The sequence below is a fragment of the Callorhinus ursinus genome, unplaced genomic scaffold (genome assembly GCF_003265705.2).
Source record: "Callorhinus ursinus isolate GAN/ISIS: 27379988/994484 unplaced genomic scaffold, GSC_fseal_2.0 scaffold54, whole genome shotgun sequence".
In the NCBI taxonomy this organism is placed as follows: domain Eukaryota; kingdom Metazoa; phylum Chordata; class Mammalia; order Carnivora; family Otariidae; genus Callorhinus; species Callorhinus ursinus.
In genome coordinates, this window is record NW_027397116.1 from 7,697,759 (window position 1) to 7,721,160 (window position 23,402).

General features: G+C 40.5%; 1 protein-coding gene across 3 annotated transcripts in view; it reads right to left on the minus strand.

The window, feature by feature from the left end:
* Positions 1-7,801: 7,801 nt before the first annotated feature.
* The window catches only part of TGFB2 (transforming growth factor beta 2), an 81,417-nt gene continuing 65,816 nt past the window's right edge, over positions 7,802-23,402 (minus strand). For 2 of the 3 annotated variants that reach the window (XM_025892273.2, XM_025892274.2), the window contains 5 exons: positions 16,901-17,033; positions 16,668-16,778; positions 14,966-15,143; positions 13,619-13,772; positions 7,802-10,618 (listed from right to left, as the gene is read on the minus strand). In XM_025892273.2, coding sequence (XP_025748058.1) covers positions 10,460-10,618; positions 13,619-13,772; positions 14,966-15,143; positions 16,668-16,778; positions 16,901-17,033 — 735 coding nt within the window. In that variant the 3' untranslated portion in view covers positions 7,802-10,459. The remainder of the gene's footprint in view (positions 10,619-13,618; positions 13,773-14,965; positions 15,144-16,667; positions 16,779-16,900; positions 17,034-23,402) is intronic. The other variant, XM_073884114.1, reaches the window with a different exon arrangement.

Sequence of the window (23,402 nt, forward strand, 5' to 3'; positions counted from 1 at the left end):
AAGGCCATGTCCAAGATGCGTTATGATATGCTCCGGGGATCAGTGAAGAGAAACGAGTACCACGGACCAACTCCGTACCGCCTATAGGCCCCATAAGTCTCCACCGGGACCCGCACGCTACTCAGAACAGGGAAAAAGGAGGGGTGGGCAGAGCAAACCCAATGCTGAGGAATTAGCCAAAAGAAACAGCTTTTAAACTGAAGCGACATAGTTCTCTTCTCTTGGCAGGCTTAATTGTTCCGCTACTAGAACAGAATGAGAGGCTTTTAAGTGGATTCAGTCATAGAAATATAAAATTCCTTTCTTCATGTCTGAATACATAGTCTTAAAAAGGAACATCTACCATGTTAAGGATTTTAGATTTGCCCTATGTGCAATGGCAATGCTCTGAAGGGCCTTTAGCAGGGGCTGACATATTTCATCATTGCTTGAGAAAGATCCTCTTGCTGAACTGTGAAGAATGTTTCAGAGGGAACAAGATAAGAGACAGACAGACCTGTTTGTCTTTTTATAACAGCATAAATTGAGGGGGCCAGATGTGGCCTTCCTTAAGGATTTGAGCAATTTGGTCATAGAGGAGGACAACTGTATATACCCTCCAATAAATGTTCCTATTAATAAAGATGACAGTACAATTCCCTTTCTTTCATTGTCAAGTACAAATCCCAAAACAAATTTCTTTAAAGACTTGGAGGAAAATACTAAAAATATGGATGCAGAAAAGAAGCCATTAAACCCTGCTTTCCCACAGACCGAAGACTTCTGAGCATATGGGGAATGACATTACATTCCAAATGCAGTCGTCATTGGGGCCTATATAATAGACACAAATTAATGCAGAATTTGCTTTAAGAGGCCCTCTGGTTGAAGTAAATTTTGGAAATATTCTCACTTTTGCTACCGTGCACCTAGAGGGTCATTTTAGAAACTCATCACAGTTATTCGCACTATTTAATAATTCTTCACTGCCTCATGAAACCCATGATAACTAACAAATGTTGAGGAAGTTTTTGTCACAATCAGAATTTCTCAATTATAGCAATATTGACATTCTTTGGCCATCTAATTCTTTATTGAGGGAGCCATCCCACACATCGTAGCGTGTTTAGTTGAATACTTGGCCTTTACCCACCAGACGCAAGTAAGACTTCCTGAATTGTAACAACCAAAAGTGTCTCCAGATCTTGTCAAATGTCCCAGGGGCATGGGAACAAAAGTGTTCCTGGCTCAGAATCCCTGGAACTGGGATTAGATGGGACAAGTTACCCATGGGGGCTATAAATCAAGAAACACACACTTGTAAGTCATAGTGATGATTTTGTAGATGATGGCATGGCGGGTAACAAAACTAAAGATAATGATAATTTGGTTCATTCTAAGCTGTGAGCTCCTGGGGTGCAGAACTAGTTACTATGGACTTCCAAGGATTCTAGGTAGTGGAATGAACATCAGAAGCCCTGTTTGCTGGTCCTCCACCTGCTGAGATAACATTGTTCCAATCTTCCTTCATTACGAAAAGTTGTTTATCAATTCTTTTGTGTGAATTGGCAGAGTTGGGTTATCTCACGCCAGGGTTTATATCCCAGCCTTATCTCTGGTTGGCAAATGAAAGATTTTGTCCATTGACAGGCTCTGATGGAGAAAGCATTTTGGGAAGTCGAGGCTCTTCCTTCTCCTACACCTATCAAATCAAGCCAGAGAAGCGGCTGCTGATTCTGCCTCCATCAGAGATGGAAACCGTGTCTCTCAGTGCTAGCAACAGGGAAGGTGCAGCGTGAGAGCACATTCTAACATCTTCTTTCAGGTTTTCACTGGAGTGAAATCCCTGCTCCAACAGAATTTGCTGAGGGCAGAGTTTACTTATTTGGCCTGTTTTGTTCACTTATGTGAACCTAAAACCTAAAACAAAATCTGGTATGTAGGATAAGCTCAGTAATTATTTGTCAAATGAATGATGCTTCCTGCCCACGGGTACCAATCACAGAAGAACACATGAGGGCAACCTACAAATCAGAAGAAAAAAAAATTACAAAGTACTTTGTAGATCAAAGCTTTTGTTTATTGAAGAAGGACATACTGAGAATGCTGATTTCCTGGGGCCCCAGACAGTGCCTCAGTAGCAGAGTTGGGGCTCTAACCCTGTCCCAGGCTTTTCCTCAATTTAACAAACGTTCATTACATTTCCATGAGCTAAATTTGTACTAAGTGCTGGAACACAAGATAAATAAGGACTGGTCAGAGGTAGGAAACACAAAATTGGGATGGCTCACTGTTCTGAGGGAGACCCCTGTGGGTGGGATGTGACCATTCTCCAAACCCAGCACAGCAGGACAAAGACAGAGAACAAAGAGCCACTTCTTCCAGTCACATCATTCAGGCAAGCAGCAGGTTGGCTTTTAAAAGGCTCCTACTGAAAGGCAAGAGCACCGTGGGATTCCTCCTTTGAATCTTCTGCTTGAAGTTAAGCCCAGTTGACCAATTTGTTCTGTATTTCTCACCACATTTGCTCGGTTGCTTTGGTATTACACACAGACATCAAGCTCTTGGACTAAATGTGAGCCGCACATGAAGTTAGGGCTCAGTGTCCCCCCTTCCCTTCCTGTCCCTTTCTTCCTTCCCCTTCTCTTGCGCCTTGAAGTGTTCCGTGGTATCACTCTTTCAGATCCCTGAACAAGAGTAAATAAATCAAAATCGATCCTAGCACCTCTGGGTTGCAACTGGTTCTTGTGTTACACCACTGACAATATTAAAATACACACACGCGCACACACACACACACACACACACACTTAGGGAAAAATCATACGGGAATAATTCCTCATTGTTGGCCACCAGAGGCTGTAACAAGTAGACAGTATTCAGGGGGATTGCCAGACCTCCTTGGGGCTCCATTATGCCTCCCATAGCAGTTTCTATCTACTTCACCTCCGTAGGAATCTGAACGTGGCCAGTGGTTTCTCGGAACCACAGGATATGAGCGACGGGAAGATGTACACACACATGGTGATGTGACATTTGATACTTCGCAAAATGAACCACCAACGCTTGATTTAAAGTTCTCAGTTTTCTGTACTGCTTAATTTAATTTTGCTTCAAATGAAGAAATTAGTGTTACACCCATATTTGAGGACAAGCCAAACTGCATGACTTCACATCGCCTTTAGAGCAGTATTGGATTACACAACTTCTTAGCTTGTTTGCTCCCAACATCCTGAGATTTGGAATTTTCTATATGATTCAGAATGGAGATTTGGGCCTAAGGAGAGGGTTTCCATCTCTGGGGCTGGCCAGACCTTTATGATGTCACCTGAGTAACACATCTGTGTTCTTTCAGTTGGGTTGGCATCTATAGGAGAAAAAAATCCTACTTTGGGGGAAAAGCCTGAGAGATTATATTGGGCCTTTTTCTTTACCACTAATTTCTTGCCTTGTTCTTTAATTATGCCTGTTCTCTCAGGCTGACTGATTTCCCTAGTTTTGATCACACAGTACAGAGTCTCCCTCAGTACATTCTGTTCCTTTCACTAGGTCTCTGCCCAATTACAGGAACACACTCATCTCTTCTCCAAACAGCCATTACTTGCTTGAAATAAAAAAACCAACTCAAAGTATTTCAGGGAAATAAAGACACCATCAGGAAAAAACCTAAAGCAATTCTTTCGTTTAAAAAAGGCCATTAAGAAGGCATTCTTTTTATAATTTCAGGTAATAACTTCAATAAGTTACTCGTATCTACTGGGACAATGATCAAATATGTATCTTAACAATTTCTCCAATCTCATAGGATCTAGTTTGATGTTTCAAAAGAGGTACAAAAATAACACTTCCTTTATTGTCTCTGACCTGGAATATTAGTGAAACCAGGGTCTTACTTTCCTGTTCAGCACGTAAAACGCAGTTGCAGAGATAAGGGGAGGAGAGAGAACAGAGCAACTGATTTAAACTGATTTAAAACTGATTTTAGCAGATTAGCAATGAAAGATGAAATCCAGTTGTAGCTAGAATTACAAGGTAACAGGCTTTGATAGAAACAAAAGCATGTGTTAGCTTCAAGCTCAGAGGCAGGATTGCAGTGAAGCTCTTAAAATTTACAATGTCCTGGCTTTTCCCATTTTATGGGCCCATTCTAAGGCTCTGAATCTAATTTTGTATTTGTAATTTTGATTCTGTAAAAAAAAAAAATATATATATATATACACATGTATATATACACATATATACGTGTGTGTGTCTGTGTATATATATATATATATTACAAAAACACAACTCCTCCCTTCTGTGAGTTTCTGGAACCCAAAGCCTGGACATACCCATCTAAGGCCTCTAAGCAAAAGAAGCTCAGCACAACTTACTTACAGATAAAAAAAGCAATGTCTTCCCAAGACCAGGAACTCAAATGAGCACAATGAGTGTTTTTTTGATTTGTTTTCCCCCTTAAACACAGCAGAAAAAGTTGTCACAGGTATATCGATGAAGATTTTTATGGACTGAAAACATTTAATACAATAATCCAACGACCCTAGAAGTGGGTTGTACTGTCCCACTTAGTGGCTTTGCTGGTACGTAACTATTGATTTTTATCAAGAGTTTTGTCGGTGGGGCTTGTGTAATATTTGCATTGTCATTACCATATTAGTCAATCAGTGCCAACTGTTAGGTTGAACCCTAAGGAACTGCCAACATACAAGAAATCATGACCTACAAAGCCAGTTTCAGAGGGTTTGGCCTAATATTATTCAACCGCATGTTAATTTCAAAAACAAAAGCTGGTCAGATAGCTGAGGGGAAGAGATTAGACTTTGTTTCTAAAGAGAGCTGCTTCCAAATTCTACACTAGAGCTGTTGAATAAGAATAAGAAATAGAACTTCCAGTTTCTGGTTCTGCATATAAAGAGCTGGGAAGTGGCCACTTCATCTTAACAACTAGCGCTGTCAGCTGAACAAACCGAAAAATCAGTAAGTCTTCTTGGATCCCTAAGAGAAGAAACTTCAGCCTCCAGAACTGGAGAAAGAGACAGGCAAATACAGGCCATCACAACTTCCAAGACCAGAGACTCACAAGCAGGAACCAGTGCAGGAACCATTGCTGGGCTAGGAAAACCTGAAGCATAACTGACGAATTGCGGAAAGCTCAGTGCAAACAACTCTGAGAGTTAAGAACTCTGGGGGGACCCAGTCACGCGGGGAGACACAATATGGTTAATATTTACCTCCAGGAGCTTTACCACATTCACAGAGTAAATATTGGAGAACAATTTTGTAGTACATCCAGCATGGAGGGGGCAAGGAGCCATTTTGAAACATACCCAAGTGCTCTGTTCTTAGCATGGTCCCCTCTCAGTGGACACTCATTAACCAAAGGCTAACTAGCTGGAGTATCAGAGCCTAACTGACCGAGGGAAGGGAAATACCAACTCCAGCCCACTCTAGCCATCCTGTGCCACCTAATGGTGATGGAGAAAAAAAACTGAGAGGCTCTTGTGAAGTTCATAGTCCAGAGGCAGAGGCGTACTGAGACTGAGACCTCACCAGGAGACTCTAGAGTGCTTCCCCTCCCACCTCAACACTAAGCTAGTAAGGCCTATTTGTAGCGGTTCCTTTTACCCAGTATGTCATCTACCAAGAAAAAAATTACAAGGCATACTAAAAGGCAAAAACACAATTTGAAGAGATGCAGCAAGCATCAGAATCAGATCTGGCAGGGATATTGAAATGACCAGATCGAGAATTTAAAACAATTTTGATTAATATGCTAAGGGCTCTAAAGGATAAAGTAGACAGCATGCAAGAACAGATAGATGGGCAATGTAAGCAGAGAGACAGAAATCCTAAGAAAGAACCAAAAAGCAATGCTAGAAAAACAGAACACAAAGTAACAAATGGAAGCCACATATGTAATTTTAAATTTTATGGTAATGGTATCACAAAAGTAAAAGAAACAGGTGAAATTAATTTTAATAATATACTTTATTTAATCCCATATATCCAAAATAGTATTATTCAGACATGTAATCAAGATCAAAAATTAATGAGACATTTTACATTCTTGTTTTGGTACTGTCTTTGAAATCTGATGGGTATTTTACACTTTGTTATATCTCAGTTCAGATTAGACATATTTCAACTGCTTGAAAGCCTACACCTAGAAGCTAGTGTACTTACTGGACAATGAAATTCTAGAACCTTCCCTTACAAACTGAGGGATCTTGGACACATGATTTAACCATTCTGCATCTGCTCACTTCCCTGCAAAATGGAGCTATATAAAAAAACAAAAAACAAAACCCCTACATCACAAGGTAATATGTGAGGTTAAATAGGTTAACAGAGAACAGGAGCCGGTAGGTGCTCAGCAAACCACACAGTTCTGTCATCATCTTAGGAAGTAGGTCATTCAGCTAGCCACTTTGTCTCTTTTACTTTTAGTTGGTAGACATGAGCAAAGATTTACATGACCATCTCCCCCACTGTTTTAAACAACTTCTGGTCAGACATGTAACCAAAAGTTTAACAGATAGAATTACAGAATATTCTCAGAAATAACTGATGGCTTGATCCATTTATGAGAGAGTCTGGAGGGTTTACACATTAACTCTCAAGACGGGGAAGTATGGGCCCAGGTTACAGTCTGAATATAAACACCTCATTACAATAGAATTGCCAAGAAGCCAAAAACAGAACAAGTTGAGAAATATATTAAGACTACAGTTTACTGATCATCAACTATAGGCCAAACGCCAAGGGAAATACTTTTCATATGTAGATTCACTTAACCACAGGAACACAGAAACAAACGTGCAAACCCCTGTAAAGCAGGTAGTCTCTTCCTCACTTAAAACACAAAGAAACAAGGCTCAGGGTGGTTGACAAACTTGCTGAAGTTGATGTTAGGTGACTCTCTTCATTACCCTGCTACCCTCCATCTCTTACTCATCACATGAAGGTGATGCGGGCTGGGGTGATAGGCCTGGTACTGGCCACTCTGCAGAGAAGCAGAAAATAACTGTGTTCAAGTGAAAACACTTCCTTTAACTGTGAGTTGAGGATAGAAGAGATGAAACACAGATGATCATAGAAAAGGGACCATTTTCTATTCCACCTAAACACTTGCATCGATGGTTTGTTCCTATGTGAGGTTTTGACAATGGGCACAAACTGGTTTTTTTTTTTTTCGTCAGATAAAGCAAGACAACCAGTTCGAGCCACAGCTACTTTTTTATTAGTTCCATTTATTACGAGACTGGCAACTCACTTGCAAAGCCTGGTCTTGAAGGAAACGGCCAAAACACTTTGCGGGAATAAGGGTTTTTCGGTGCAGTGGGCCGGGGAAACGGAGAGGAGTAGCTGTTCCCAACACCAATCCCAAGGAGCACGTGGCTCTTGTTATATCTGGCTGGCTCAGCAACTATCCAAGTTATGGGGCTACAGGGGATACTGTCTAGACCAGTTCTTTTGGCCCTGGGGTTGGCAGAACATAGAACCAGAAAGCCAAGGCATGGTTCAAACAACTCTCTGCATTTTTTCTGGTAGACAGTCAAGCTGGATGGAAACTAAATCTCAAACAATTACCAAATGGCAATAAACAAGAGAATAAAAAGACTGCACAGGGCTTTCTTCAGTCCTTGGTAGATACGTCCTGGCTCATGAGCTATAAAATATGACATTTCTGTAGTGAGTATCCTTGAGAATAAAAGCACAACCTTAAAGATGTAGGACTTTTCCAGCTCGAGATGATTCTCAGGGCAGTAGAGGTGTTCTCTAGTCTCAGTGATAATCCCGTGATAGGAAAAACACATCAACATACAATTGAAATAATTTATTTACCACTAGAGCACCACAAAACAGACATACATCATGTTTAAAATACAGCGTAATCAGTCATCAAAATACAAAACAGCTATTCTTATATTCCATTTTTTTTAAACCATGCCAACCATGAAATTGTACTGCTGCTTAACATATAAAAACCGCCGCCCCACCCCCCAACCCGTACACTAACATCTTCCCATTCCCTCCCACCTCCCTCCCTGCCCACGGCAATATTTACTTATGGGAAACAAAGACCTTACAGAACCCCCAAACTAAAAAAAAAGATTCAAGAGATCTTAAAATAAAGCATTTAAAATATTATCAGTGCATTCATGAGGAAAGACAAAATAATACAAAACAAAACGTCATTCTATCTGAGAGGAAAATACCTGCAGAAATAAAAGTGATTTACATAGAATTAATAGAAAATGGAAGGAAAAAAATCAACACACTCAATTTCTGGGATCGGGTCACACCCAACACGAGGGTCGTTTACTACCGTGGCATCCCCTCTCTTGCTTTTCCAGTTTTCAAACCTGTGAATCCAATTTGTCATTTCATTAACGGCCAGGAAATGTCAGACAAGAAGTCTACTAGATCAAATAACTTCACTTGGATTCACACCTCGCCATGCTGCCCTTTAGGTGACACTGTAAATATTCCATTGTTTTGCCTATTAATTTTTCTCTTCAAGCTAAGGAAGAGACAACCGGTAAACTGACATCTCCTATCAACCTTGACGGAACGTTACCTTCTCTGCAACGATACGGCCAATCATTCATTTATTAAAGCAAGGTAAATTCTAGCCTCAGATCTAGAGAACTCTCATTCAGAGGGAAAAACAGAATTTTTTGATCATGGGCATATTTGGCTTGTACTTCTAACAACCGTCAAAGAACATCTATGAAAACCTTAACTTTAGTGAAATCAACTAAGTGACTTACGCTGAGCGGGGCTTTTTTTTCTCCCTTAAAAAAAAAAATCAACTAAAATGTCAATCTTTCCATTTCCCCCCGAAACACTAAAAACCTGATTAAAGGAGAAGATATATCCTATGAACTGTCTGATCTCTACAAACCATAAAATTCTGTGAACATACCGATGAAACCAAGTTGGAGAAAGCTGTCTTCACCCAGCCACGAAGATTCTGAGTCTCAGTCAGATCCTGAGGCCCTTGCTAAAATGACAATATTTCAGCTCAGTGATCTATACATCTATCATAGTCCCATTTTCCTAACATAGAAGATGGTTAACATCTGAATGGATTAGTAATGATGCTTAGAAGATGAAGGAAGACTAGTGAACTTGAGTCGATCCTTTTTATAAAAGGAAAACAAAAGGACAAGTGGACTCAGGTAGCTTATGTCATAATATTGGACAATGCACAAAGCACACGTGGAGCAAATACTCTAAAACACGTATTTGTACTGCAAGTCAAACTACAGCGGCCTTCCTCAAAGTCCTAGCCAGCTAAAGGAAACACACAGGTCTGAGTGATCATTAAAAAGAGCCCCAATTTAAGTCCAATCGAAATAATCATAGTTGACATTATTACAGAACATTAAAAATATGGTAAAAATTTACACATTACATGTAAAGTAGTTAACGTTCTGATTTAATAGTTTGCAAAAGAGATCTGCAGGTGTGTTTCCAATTATACTGGCTTCTCTCCTCATCTATTATAAGAATGTAGGTGTGGTTACATATACGGAAACGAAGAAAAACCTATAGCATAGCTACCCGGCAATACTTTAAGGTCTGAAGTTGGACCGGTACGTATCAAAACATTTCAACATGTCACTGGTTTACTAAACTGACAAAGAGCCATTTACAATTAAAAAGAAAAAAAAATCTTACAGACTTATTCTGACTGAAAGTTTCCTTTATTAACAGGCTTTTCAGTTTTGAACCTTACAAGAAGCTTCCTTGGGCAGTCGGCACATAGCATGTGTTTTCGGGGTCTTTATCTTACTGCAGACTTGCTTGGTCATATAATAACTCGCTTGGTTTTTCATCCCGTTAATATGACCTCTTCTTTCTCTGGCTCGTTTGAGTTCAAGTTCCTTAAGCCATCCATGAGTTCCTGGCAAAGTATTTGGTCTCCACTTTATACACCTGTTTTATTTTCCAAGGGCAATGAAATGTTCATTATATAGTAACACACAATAAATAACTCACTGTTAACTCTAAAGGTAAGAATGGGAAGGGTGCCTATTGCATAGCAATACAGAAAAATCAAGTGAGGCATGGGATAGGAACGGTATGTACAGCAACTCCACTTAATGGGATTTTCCTGTTTGTTTGTTTTTTCCTTTCACATAATTAACACTAACAAATTCTTCCAGTGTTTATTTTTTTCTTAAAAAAAAAAAGGTTTCGCTTCTTGTCTCTCTCACTTACAGAGCAGGTGAAATGTAGAATAAAGCCTTCAATTTGTTTTGTTTTGTTTTGTTTCAGATGCCAGTTTTAACAAACAGAACACAGACTTCCAAAGTGTTTGAACTAGTACCGCTTTTTTCAAAAATTTTTAACACTGTTGAAGCAAGGCTCTCTTATGTTTTCTTGTTACAAACATCGTCATTGTTCTTGCCGTTGTTCTCCTCCTGATCCTGCACCACGGGGTTATCATCTTGCCACTTTTCCAAGAATCTTAGCTGCATTTGCAAGACTTTACAATCATATTAGACAGTTGTTCAATCTTGGGTGTTTTGCCGATGTAGTAGAGAATGGTTAGCGGTTCCAAATCCTGGGACACACAGCAAGGAGAGGCAGATGCTTCTGGGTTTATGGTATTATACAGGCTGAGAACCTGAAAGGACATAGGAGAGGAAAGAGAACATAGGGGGAAAAAGGGGGGGGAGGGCAATTACTTTAAAAAGAACCATTCCATAGAGCCATAGTGTTACCTTATCCGTCAGCACTCAGGAGACAATTTAAACGAGTTTTGGTTTACAATTTCCTTCTCTTAACCCCCAATTATGGTCAACTTGATATGTGTTCCTAGTAATCACTGAATTCATCATTTTCCTACAGAATCCTTTCCTCCTGCATCGTAAACAAATGATTTTGTAAAGGCTCAGATTGCACAAAATCGCTCATTCAACAAAGTTTACAGTTTCCCCAATAATTCTGGACTTTGATCACTGCCTTGCTGCACACGCTTGCCAGGCCCTCGAAAAACTTGGTCCTCTTAGTATTTGCTCTGGTGTCTACACTTCCTTGTAACCGAGGGTCTATTTCCAATTCCCACCTAGGTTAGAGTTCCATTAAGCTCAGAGACTCTATGGACTTTGTTTCGACCTCATAGCCCGAACAAGGCAATATGAGACGGTTGTGCTCCGTGAAGAAGCGAATACACGGAGGAGTAGAAGAATCACTTCTCCAACTCCCATCAGAGCTTTAATCTACCCTTAGGTATAGAAAAAAAACACCTGTCTGCATGTGAAACCTCTCTGTGCTGTGTCTTTGTGGGCCAAATTAATGTCACCTACATTTTCGCTTAAAAGAAAAAAGACATGAGTCTTTTCATTTCTTATTGTTTCATAAATACGATAAAACATTAAGCAGTTAAGAGTTAATTAAGAATGACACTAGGGTGCCTGGGTGGCTCAGTGGGTTAAGCGTCCGCCTTCGGCTCAGGTCATGATCCCAGCGTCCTAGGATCGAGTCCCGCATCGGCTCCTGGGGAGTCTGCTTCTCCCTCTGCCCCAGCCCCCTGCTCGTGCTCTCTCACACAACCACACACTCTCTCTCAAAATTAAATAAATAAAAATCTTAAAAAAAAAAGAATGACACTAAAAGCAAGCTCTCTTTTTAACTATTCACTTTCTTACATTTCGCTTAAGACCACGAGGGTAATAATAATCAACCCTCCATTAGATTCCATGTGGTAAATGGTAGTGTCTAAGTTGGAGGGCTTTAGCCAGTCCCACAGTGGAATGAAGAGAAAGTTTTAGAGTTAGTCCCATATCCTTAACTCCGTTTTATATCCAAGGGGGATGGGACTTTTACCAATGGAAGTATGTAGGTTCTCCAGTGATGATAAAGAGACATTTCCAAGGATGCCATTAATGTGTTAGTCAAACAGCAAGTGACCTTTTCCTCGAGATTCACTGCGATTTTTTCAGCCGAAGACAGAAGATCTGTTCAGTGCAGCAACACTGACTACTTTATTAAGCTACCTCTGGCTTCTTGGGTAACTGTCCAAACCACATATTTGTGACCATGACAGTTATTCTTCCTCTCTCCTTGAAAAACAAGCATGGTCTCAGCCTTCACACACTCCCTCTGTGTATCAGGGAGGGGAATTATATTTCTACTTGGCACTGGGGCCTTGCCCACATTATAGCTACTGTTGCCACAGACCAGTTGAAACAGCCTGGCCAGAGAGCTCAGACAAAGGGACAGGCATGAGCAAGTTTTCCTCACATGGCCAAGCACATGGTCAGCTGGGAGTGCCAAAATCTACAGGGGAGTTGGGAAAACAGCTGAAGGAAGGAGAATCCTATTTGTCAACTTAAAGCCTAGCATATGTAGGCATTTATAAATAAATAGACTTCATGTTCTACTAACACGTGATTTTTCATATGAATTAAAGAGGAATTTTATACTACAGATTGTCTAAAATAATTGATAACCCCCAAACTCTTGACTTGAGCCGAGTGCATTATGTGATCCTTTTGGCAGCAGATCCATTTTCCTACCCTGCAGTGAAGGCAATTTTTCTAATGCCTCTTTAATAAGGAGATTTACAGAGGCATAACCTCAATGTGTAGCCACATTTCAGGAATTAGACTCAGTAAGACAGAGCAAACGGAGGCCTTGGTTATAAAACAAGGAAGCCTGCGTTCCAAGTTTTGGTTTGTCACCAACTGTTTGATCCTGGGCAAGTCACCTACATGATCTAGACCCCAATTTCTTTAAGTAAAGTTAAATGTTTGGACAAGATAATTTATGGAGTCCTTTCCATCTCTAAAATCCTATATTATGAGGTACCAGGAAAAAGCATTAGGACAAGCATCATTATTACATAGAAAAAGTCTTTGCTGATCTGGGCTACTAACCCATGGCCTCCCACCTAGGACTGGCCCTCTGAATTAGCCTTCTAACCTCACTGAAGTAATTTGACAAAATATTTAGATTCTTGTGTACTTTGGGTATATTAAAAAAGATGTGGATATACTAATTTTCAAATCATTTTCTCTTATTTCATCTGTTTGCTCTTTATATCTACTCTTGAGCTTGGCATTGTTATTTTAAAGATCATTTTTTAACATAAACATTCTTTCTACTGACAAAAAATTGAGGTATTGAGGTTTAGAGAAGTCAAATGACTTTTTAATTGCCATACACTACTGAGTTACTATGCCAAAGCATCAACTGAGGTCCTCAAAGTTCTTTCCTCTATGACAGTCGTTGATGCAGATGATGACGGCTCCTTTTTTTAGATGGGGACCTGGGTCCCTTCACATCCAAGCTGTACATGACCCCAAGTGATATTTTGATTCCAAAAGATTTTTTACAGCTACTAATCCCTTACAATATAAAATAAAGGAAAAAATGAACAAAACGGTCTTCTGGTTGCTTATCATTGAATTGGGAAGGTAAAATCTACTTTTCAAACTGATCAGTGTTACTTCTGATTTCACCTACCCCCTACATTCTTGACCCCCCATTCAAAAGGATTTCTCCAGTACCCATTCATGTGTGATGATGAACGGGCACCAGGCTAATTAGAATCCACTGGACATGTTATCAGCAGGTACACGTTAGAGATCCCAAAATAGAAGAGATGGAGCCAAATACTTACCCTACTATGCTGAGTGTCTGAACTCCATAAATATGGGCACGCTCCGGCACAGAAGTTGGCATTGTACCCTTTAGGTTCATGTATCCATTTCCACCCAAGATCCCTCTTGAAATCAATGTAAAGTGGACGTAGGCAGCAATTATCCTGCACATTTCTGTTAGAAGAAAGAGTGGTGGAGCTTTTACAGCTGATTTCCCACCCACCCCCCATGCCTCATTCCAAGTCAGAAAAATGACTCCTTCACTCATGCAAACAGCATCCAATGAACAAGTATCATGGGCCAGGTTTGAATGGTTTTATAGTAATCTCAAATGACTTTCACGATGGAATGTCATGGTGACCTGCTGTGCTACTTTCCATTATGAATTCTATACCCCGTGTCCCTTGGCTGTGACCTTGAAAGTCAAACCTTTCTCTTGAATGACTAGATAGAAGCAGAGAGGTGGCTGAAGAGACCAATCCCCCCTTTCCAACTAACACTGGACAGTTTTGCCAGTCAGCCTCGATTGCCCTTTCAAATACAAAATGAATGGAATACAACAGCCATTTTCAAAGAACCATCTAAGGCATTTGCCTTTGAGAACGAATCCATTATTTCATCTCCTGTCCCTAGACCTGGGAATGAGCCAGAGATCAAGACACGTGGAACTTCACTTCGTGCAACCACTGACTCTGGCGAGCAAAAAAAGCCCTTTTACTCATGAGCTCTTTGAGCACTTTATCAGTGAGAACCCCTTACTGCCCCATAGCTCTCAAAATAAAGAAAGAACTTTCCTCTTATGAGGCTTGATAAGAAACCCCAGGAGAACACTCGTACTCTCCCCTCCATGAACTCTTTCAGGAGTGGGAAATAAATTTGTGTTGCCCTCACTTCTCTCAGATTCTGTAGCTAATGACACAATAAATAGCATTCTTCTTCTATTTCTCTCATCTCTGTGAAAAAGGGCATGGCCATGGGCACTCTACCGTGGGGCGGGGGGGTGAGGGCTTCATACAGATGGTGAGTCTTTCCAATTAAGGGTCCGCCATCATACGCTTCAAGTAACCTTATAATTGCTCTGGGGAGCAGGGAGCTCATTTTCTTCTTCAACCCCAAAGCACTTCAGAGGGATTTGGGAAAAAATTTTCTGACTTCACACTTGGTGCATTGCAAGGGGTTGAGGACTACCACACAGAAAAACTGTTTAAAGCCTCTGGGAAGAATGCTCTTAGGAGGTATGATGGCTCTCCTGTACTACACCTGGCCTTAAGCAACAAGTGGAATTTAGGTCAATTTGTAAGAAAAGACAAAGGCAGTGTTAAGAGTTAACAGATGTAATTACTTTGTTTTATTTTTATTTCCTTTACCTAAAACAATAGGCTGCATCCAAAGCACGCTTCTTCCGCCGGTTGGACTGTTGTGACTCAAGTCTGTAGGAGGGCAACAACATTAGCAGGAGATGTGGGGTCTTCCCACTGTTTTTTTTCCTAGTGGACTTTATAGTTTTCTGATCACCACTGGTATATGTGGAGGTGCCATCAATACCTTGAAAAAATGCATTTGGGTAACAAACATTTAGCTTTACCTTCATCAAATATAACCAGCCATTCTTTTTTCCTTTGTATCTTGTCACAAACAGCCGTGATGACCTCACAAGAGCATCATCAGCTGGCTACCGCCATTCCCCACGGAAATAGATATGGCACGAGGAGACAATCACAGGTGACAATGGACACTTCTCACTGAGGCTCTTGGCAGGAGGCAGTTCAGTGTCCAAGGCAGGCCTTGTTGGTTATGAAGGTCACTACAGAAGAAGACTCTGACCATAGTCCAAGGGCAACCTAGGTAGTTTATTTTAGTCAACCCTCAGTTCAGGCTGTGTTCAGCCCCTCAGTGACGGAAGGCACAGCAAAAGAACATGTCTTGTCCCTGCCAGTTCACTCTCTTCCTCAGACTCCTAAACTCAAAAGACTTTCCTCATGAACACAACCTGAGACTTACACGAAATTGCAGTGAATTAGGTTCAAGGGAAACAGAAGTCACCCTTACTTAATGCTATTTGGGGAAGCTGTGAAGAAAGGGCTTTTTCATTTATTTTATGGCATCCTCAACACTTTCCTGATTCCATCTGAGATTTAGAAACTCGAGCTCCCCAAAGCATGCTCAAGAGACTGCCAGTTTAAGCACTTAATCTCCACACTCTAGAGAATCATGGCTAGGTTAGAGACTGAAAAAAATCTCTAGACCTCCGGGAGTATTTTTCCATGAGCAAGGGCCCACCGTAGCCTTCTGCAAGTGGACGGAAGTCCTGGGTGGTGGTAGCTGGGGAGGGGAAATCAGCTCCCTGGCATGCTGGTGTGGAGCCGCTGTGGCACGAGCACATGGCAGCCATCCCTCTTTACCTCTCATCAATCGAACTGGTTAGCTAATAAGAGAAGCAACTCCAACCCTTGGCATCTCTTCATTCTCCTTGACCTTTGGCTAATCACTAAGAGGTGAGCAGGAACAGGGAACAACTAAAGCCTCGTTATGTCTTTATAAATTATTCCAAAAGTCTGATCAGGCAGCCACCGGAAATACTGGGCACCAGCTAGAAATGGTGGAGTGTTCTGATACATGGGAGGTGAGGTAAGGAGGCTATGGTATGAGGGGCTTCCCAAGTGAAATATGGTTGTAGGTCTCCCGACATTGCACCTGGGGCATTATCAATGGGTGTCCTTGAATGTATGCTATCTTCTGCTGTAATATCAGCATAGCTGGAAAGTTGGCTTGCTTGAATGAAGAATAAAGGGCTTACCTGACTAATAGTTTGGAAAGTTGATGAATCAGTCAGTTAGTACTGCCAAGTCATCACTGGGCAAGGAGCAGCGTAAACAGGGAACCAATTGCTTGGTCCCAATCCCTTCTGCCTTCATATATCTTTCTCCAACCTTATCTTTACCCAGACGATTACAACTCCCCAGCCTCACCCAATAATCCCCTCCTCACATGCAAACGGACTTCATCCCCCATGAGATCATGAATATAGACCCTTCCCTGCCCCATCTCGTATGACCAAGTTTCAGTTACCTGCAAATCTTGCTTCTAGCTCTTCACTTTTATTGGGAATGATGTAATTATTAGATGGTACAAAGGTGCAGCAGGGACAGTGTAAACTTATTTTAAATCCCAGGTTTCTGTCTGGAAAACATTAAGTCAAGGAGGTCATTTGGAGGTGTGACAATACCCTTAAATCTGCAATCAACTTACAGTAACGTGGGGTCACTGAGCATCTAGGGAGGAGGACAGAGGGCAGCTGTAACCTTTATGGTGGAGCCATTCATGGACGGCGTCAGTCACGTCAAAGGAAAGCCATTCGCCTTCTGCTCTCGTCTTGACGACTTTGCTGTCAATGTAGCGCTGGGTTGGAGACGTTAAATCTTTGGATTTGAGAATCTGGAGAAGGAGAGAGAGAGGGAACAAGCTCAGCTGGCATAAGGTCAGCATGACTAACCCAAAACCATTAACAGTATTCCAATTCATTATCTAAACTTAGCTCCACTCTGGTACACCCATGTATTGTCATCCCATAGCACGTGTGCATAAAAGCATAACACCAGGCCACATGCCATAAAAAACAGAGCTACTAAGTCAGCTGTGTGTTATGATAAAGGTGACAGGAACCATAAAGCCAAGTGTCTAAGAGAAAGTGACAGTAATTATTTTACTTTGCTGACATAAGCTTTGTAAGATTTCAGCCATAAATTCTATGCTATTAAGTTAACGGTTTTGTTGTTCTGCTTTTTAATCTGGGGAGCTGGGAGGTGGGGAGGGACAGGATGAGAGGTCCAGAGGACCCATGCTCACCCTCTAAAGGTCCTGACCTATAAATCTCCTTCTAATATAGAGAAAAATGTCCCAACCCTGGTTCCTAAATCCACCCACATTACAATATGTGGCATGCCTCAGCTTTTGAGGTAAGTGTCTAGCTGGGGTTTTTAGTCTCCATGTGACTTGTTATGATTGATAGAGATATTCCATATCCCACAGACAAAGAATGAATTGGGGCAGGAGCAGTCTGGCATAGTGTGAGTGAGACTCTGAAAGCCAATCAGCCTGAACACTGAGACTTTAGAAGGATTCATTTAGTTCAAATATGTGAAGAGCAACTGCAGTAGGTTCTTGGGTTTCTATAGGAAGTGAACACTTCAGGTGGTTTTTAAAAATTCTGTCTGTCTTTAAATGAGAGTGTTTTATGAGCCAGTCAAACCAAGATCTCAAGTCTCCTAGAGCTCTATTAAATCCCTACCCAAACCTGTATCTTGCCTTCCCTCAGTACTCAGGGGCTTATACTGCCCTTCCCGACATTGAGTCTAACTATTCTGGGCTCGTTTCATACAAGTGGGCTGGTCTTTCCAACAAGTTCCTACGCTTCCCCAGGGCAGTGACCACGTCTCTTCAATTTGACGCCATTCCCAGGCACAGCACTCAATTTAATCAGTGTCGGTTAATGACTGAATATCTAGAAGCCTTACGTACTCTTCTTTCAACCCTGCAAAACAAAAATGCATAATCTTCCTGCTGATTTTAAAAGGACTTTTCTTCCATGTGCATACATGACTCGTTCAGATAATTCAGCAACAAATGCTTCCTAAAATATTTGGCATTAGGATAGACGTTTTTTCTGGATGAAGTAAGTTTAAGAAAGGAAAGAGATTCTCACAATGGAACTTTGGGGGGCCCTCAATGAATTTTAGACAAAACCTACTCTCCAGGTCTTGCCCCTGAGGGTCAACACACCCCACTAAGTGAAGGCAAGCTAGAGGCAATCATGATTCTACCACAGGGGAGAGATGTTCTTGGTGAATTAAAGGAAGCAGGTAAACATGGCTTGAGGGCTGGGCGCACTGGACTCTGGGCTTGGCACACATTATTTCATTTCATTTCATCCTCAAAACATTCCTGTAAAGTAGATTAATGAAACTTGAGTCTCGGGGAGGTTCAGTAACTCACTCAGTGCCTCGTGGTGAACACATAGGGCGAGAGGATTCAAGGCAAACCCCTAATTTCCCCATTTCAGTGCTGGATTTTGAAGCCAAAGAGTTATGGGGGTCAGATTTGAATCACAGTTCATCCTTACCCCCTTCCAGGTAACCAAAAACCATTCAGTGATAGAAGTAAAGATTTTTAAATAAGAATAAAATAAATGTTGGTACAAGATGGAAATATAACTTGTGGAATGTATACACAGTTAATGCTCATAAACCTGTAACTTTAAAGATACAGCTTCACAGCAGCCCAATCCTCTGGAAATAAAACCTTGCCTTGAAAACACTCCCAGTTGGACAAATAAGACACCATGTATCCAATTCATAATAAATGGTATAATTAACCTAACCTAGGATAAAAATTATAAAACAATGGTTGCGAAGTTTTCACAGGCAGTTCCCTCTGCCTCGCTGCTTAAAAATTGGTAGCAAATCCAGAATGCATTTTTCTGATTTTAAATTTTTTCCCCTAGTGTACCTCCTATATTGATGCATTATTTCATAATGCTTTTATATTTGCTTTGCTCCTAATCAGCACAGTGTATGTCTTATTTATCTTCTTATCCCTAACACTTAGACACAATGTCTAGAACAAAACATTGCTTTCGTTGTGGTATTAATTACATATTATATATATGTATATATAATACATCAAATATCTATGATATCTATCTCTGATATAAATATCACTGAAGACACAGAATTTTTTTAATGACTGTATTGACCAAATGGGCAGAAAAAGCACATACCAGCAAATCTATGGAAATTTTTCACCTCAGAGAGAAGGGGTAAATTTAGATGATCTTGCTTTAAAAGCAGACCAAAAGGGAGCAAAAAGATTCTGAAACTTTTTTATTTCTTAAATCTCATCTTCTAATAAGTGCTTCCTCGGCCACAAAACACCAGTAGGTTCTAACAGTGGACAACTTCATATTCTCACCTGACTGATTGATTCTCTATGTCTTTTTGCTAGTTCAAGAACAAGCCCATTTAAACCACCCAAGAACGACAGCTAGTTAGTTGCACAATTCTGAAACAGAGAGGTGGCTTTGGTCTTGTGGGTTTGCTGTCTCAAACTTTATGGCCAAGGAGTTCTTAAACTCACTTGTTGCAATTGAACTCCATTCTTTCTTACCAAGTCCTCAGTGGAAACAGGAAACAGCTGCTTTCCATCACTCAAAGACTATCCTTCATATTCTTGGAGACTATTATTAAGTCCCCCTCAGCATGCCCACTCTCTCTCTCTAAGCTAAATAAACCCTGTTCCTTTAGCCCACATTTAGAGGGGCAATTTCCCAAACCTTTAATCACTTGGGTCACTAACTAGGATGAATGATGCTCTATAAAAGTACTCCTCCTACAGCTTCGTGGTGTTGTCTCAGAACTGCCTAGAAAACCTTCTAATCATATCTCAAAGCCTGAAATCTTAACTTGAAAGGTAACTTCTTTCTAAGAATAGGCACAACCTCCCTATTCCCTGTTTATCTTCCATTTATCACCCACACAAAATTAAACTGGAAGGGAAGAAAATCAACCCCCTGCTATTATCGATTAGGACTTCCTCCAATTCAAGAGTTTATACAGTCAGTCAACTTCCCACTCCATTTTAGCCTTTGCTGTCAACTTTCTCCAGTCTCCCAACAAGTGTATTGAACATGAACAGTCGTGGATATGCAGCTGTTTTTTTCCAGAGTCAGAGTTGCTTCTAAATTCCTCTACACATCGTATCATGACAAAGATAGTTTAGTTGAAACTAGAAGCTCTCTTAACTGGCTTCCACTTAACTAGCCAGATTAATCGGTATTCTCCATTTGTTCTGTAATATATATTGGTTTATGCTGGGGTTCATTGCTGGAAAACTACTCTCTAGTATGTTTCGAGAACTTCTGGTCTTATCCGTTGAGTTGTATGCTTAGCAAATATCAACTGTATATGTTTCTCAACCTGTGTATGCTAGTTGGACTTGATATTGTAATTATCCAGGGGAATCAAATGGTCTAGAAATTATAAAATGCAGGCCCGATATTTAAGAGTGTTGTTGCTTTTGTGAAAACCAAGTTGAATGCTTTGTAAAGTCTTCAGTACAAATTGCTTTAAAAACACTTAAAAAAAAAAAACAGTTTGGTGGTTCCTCAAAAAGGTAAACATAGAATTACCATTTGATTCAGTGATTCCACTCCTAGGTATATAACCAAAAGAACTGAAAGCAGGGCTCAAACAGATACTTGCACCCCAATGTTCATAGCAACATTACTCACAATAGCTGAAAAGTGAAAACAACCCAAGTGTTCATCAATAGATACACAAACAATATAAATAAAATGTACTGTATACACATAACAGATTATTATTTAGCCATAAAAATGAATGAAATTCTGACACATTACAATGTGGATGAATCTTGAAAACATTATGCTAAGTGAACTAAGCCAGACACCAAAGGACAAATAATATATGATTTCACTTCCATGAGGCCCCTAGAATAGGCAAATTCATAGAGATAGAAAGCAGAATAGAAGTCACTAGGGGTGGTAGGGAAGGAAAACGAGGAGTTGCTATTTAATGGGTGCAGAGTTTCTGTTTGGGATGATGGGAAATTTCTGGAAATAGTGAGTGGTAGTGGTTGTATGACATTGTAAATGTACTTAACGCCACAGAATTATATACCTAAAAAGTGGTTAAAAGGTTAAATTTATGTATATTTTACCACAACAAACCCTTTTTCTAATTTCAGATGTCAGAGAGACAGCTATAGAAGAAATAACAACAGGAATAATATGATAACAACCTAGAAGGATCCCGGGGTGCCTCGGTGGCTCAGGTGATTTAAGCATGCAACTCTTGATTTTGGCTCAGGTTGTGATCTCAGGGTCATGAGATCGAGCCCCACATCAGGTTCCACACTCAGCATGGAGTCTGCTTGGGGTTCTCTCTCTCCCTCTCCCTCTGCTCCTCCCCCTGCTCACTCTCTAAATAAATAAATAAATAACTTAAAAAACAAACAAACATCCCTAGAAGGATCCTCCACTCGGGCTGCTCAACAATTATCCTGAAATTTCTTCTTCAAAGAAATGAAAAACTAGAAATTTTAGATGATGCATAATGGATGTGGTTCATGCAAAAAATACAACATGGATTGGCAGTAGTCAGAGCCATAGAAAAGTCCTTGGCCTTTTATAAAACACTCAGCATGTAAAGAGTGTGTGTGGGTGTGTGTGTGTGTGTCTTTGCGTATGCATACGCATATACATATATATGTTTTGTTAAAATATTTATTCCCCTCTCTCACTCACTCACTCTCTCCTGTTTCTATAATCCCGTTTTGACTTTTTTCTTTAACAGATGAACAACTGTTTCTGATTGAATTGGAAAGGAGAGCTTCTAATATATTGAAAATGAAATTTAGCTGCCCCTCGCTTAGCTACCACCCACAGTGGTATGAATGTTACCTTCATTACATTATTGATATACACACATTATCTATAATATGTGCAAAATACCCACATACCGCCTTTGGCAAGGCTCTAAACTCTTCACTGAATTACAAAACTCCCTACACAGAAGGATCCATTCATCTCTCTGCCACTGGAAAGCAGCCAATCAGGAGTGGATTGAGGCAAAAGTCACTGATGTTACCCAATAGTTCAGGGCAAAAAGAAAGAAAAAAAGAAAGAAATAGAAGACTAGATGCAAAATTACAGCCAGAGGAAATCTTAGGCTTAGAGGAATAACGTTGTAAATCAACTCAGGTTTGGCTTAGACCCCAAGGGCGATACGTATTCCTCTCCCATGAGATACTAGAAAGAGGTATAAGAAAGCATTAAGAATTCCATTTTACTTTGCATATTAAGACATCAACGGACCTAAAGGAGAACCAGGGGGCCAATTCAACCCAGACTTCTAATGCGAAGGTAAATTTAACAATAGGGCTGTAGAGAAAAACCCAACACCAGGTTAACTAGTTGTTTTTAAATGCATTTAATGTTTTTATTGTACTTAACATTTAAATGCATTTAAATGTTTGCGGTTACTGGCACAGAGTGATTAGTAAATGCTGAATTAAGCACCTACTCTGTGGGCCCTCCCTGAGCACTTTGTCTCAGATGTGCTTTAACTTCCCTATCATGAAATATCAGTGTCAGAAAGGGACCAGAAGGCCATCGGCTTCAACCCATACGATTCATTCATTGACATCTCGGTCTTTGTCTGAAGACTTCTCGTAACAGCGGACTCAGGACTTCTTGAGAAAGGCCCTCTCACTTCTGAATAATTTGTATGTTGTAATCCTTCCTTCTCTTGGATGTAAAATCTCCAACTAGTTCTACTTAATAATAATATCATTGCTTCATATCCATACTATCATTTCCAGTTTTTCAAATATTTGCACATGTTCATGTTTTTTTTTGGTCTTCACAAAAACCCTGTGGAGTGGACATCATGGCCCTTATCATCTGCAGTTTGCAGCCAAAGGGAAAGAAGCCTGAAATACGTACCTGCGTGACCACAGCCCTGTAGGAAAGGTCTGGACTAACATCCTGCCCTCTTCATTCCAGAGGAGAGGGCTTCCTCATATTGTGTTTTGTTCTCTGGAACAAGATATAAAATTCTCTTTCTTTTCTCTGTCAGGCCCCAATCATAGGAGGCGCCTTCTCTCACCTGCTTCTTTCAGAACAAGGTTTGAGGAGCTTCACCATCCTTGTCAAGCCCCCCTTCGATGCTCCTCTTGTAATTACTTCTTCAACATACTCAGATGCAGTCTAGCAGGATGTGGAGAACA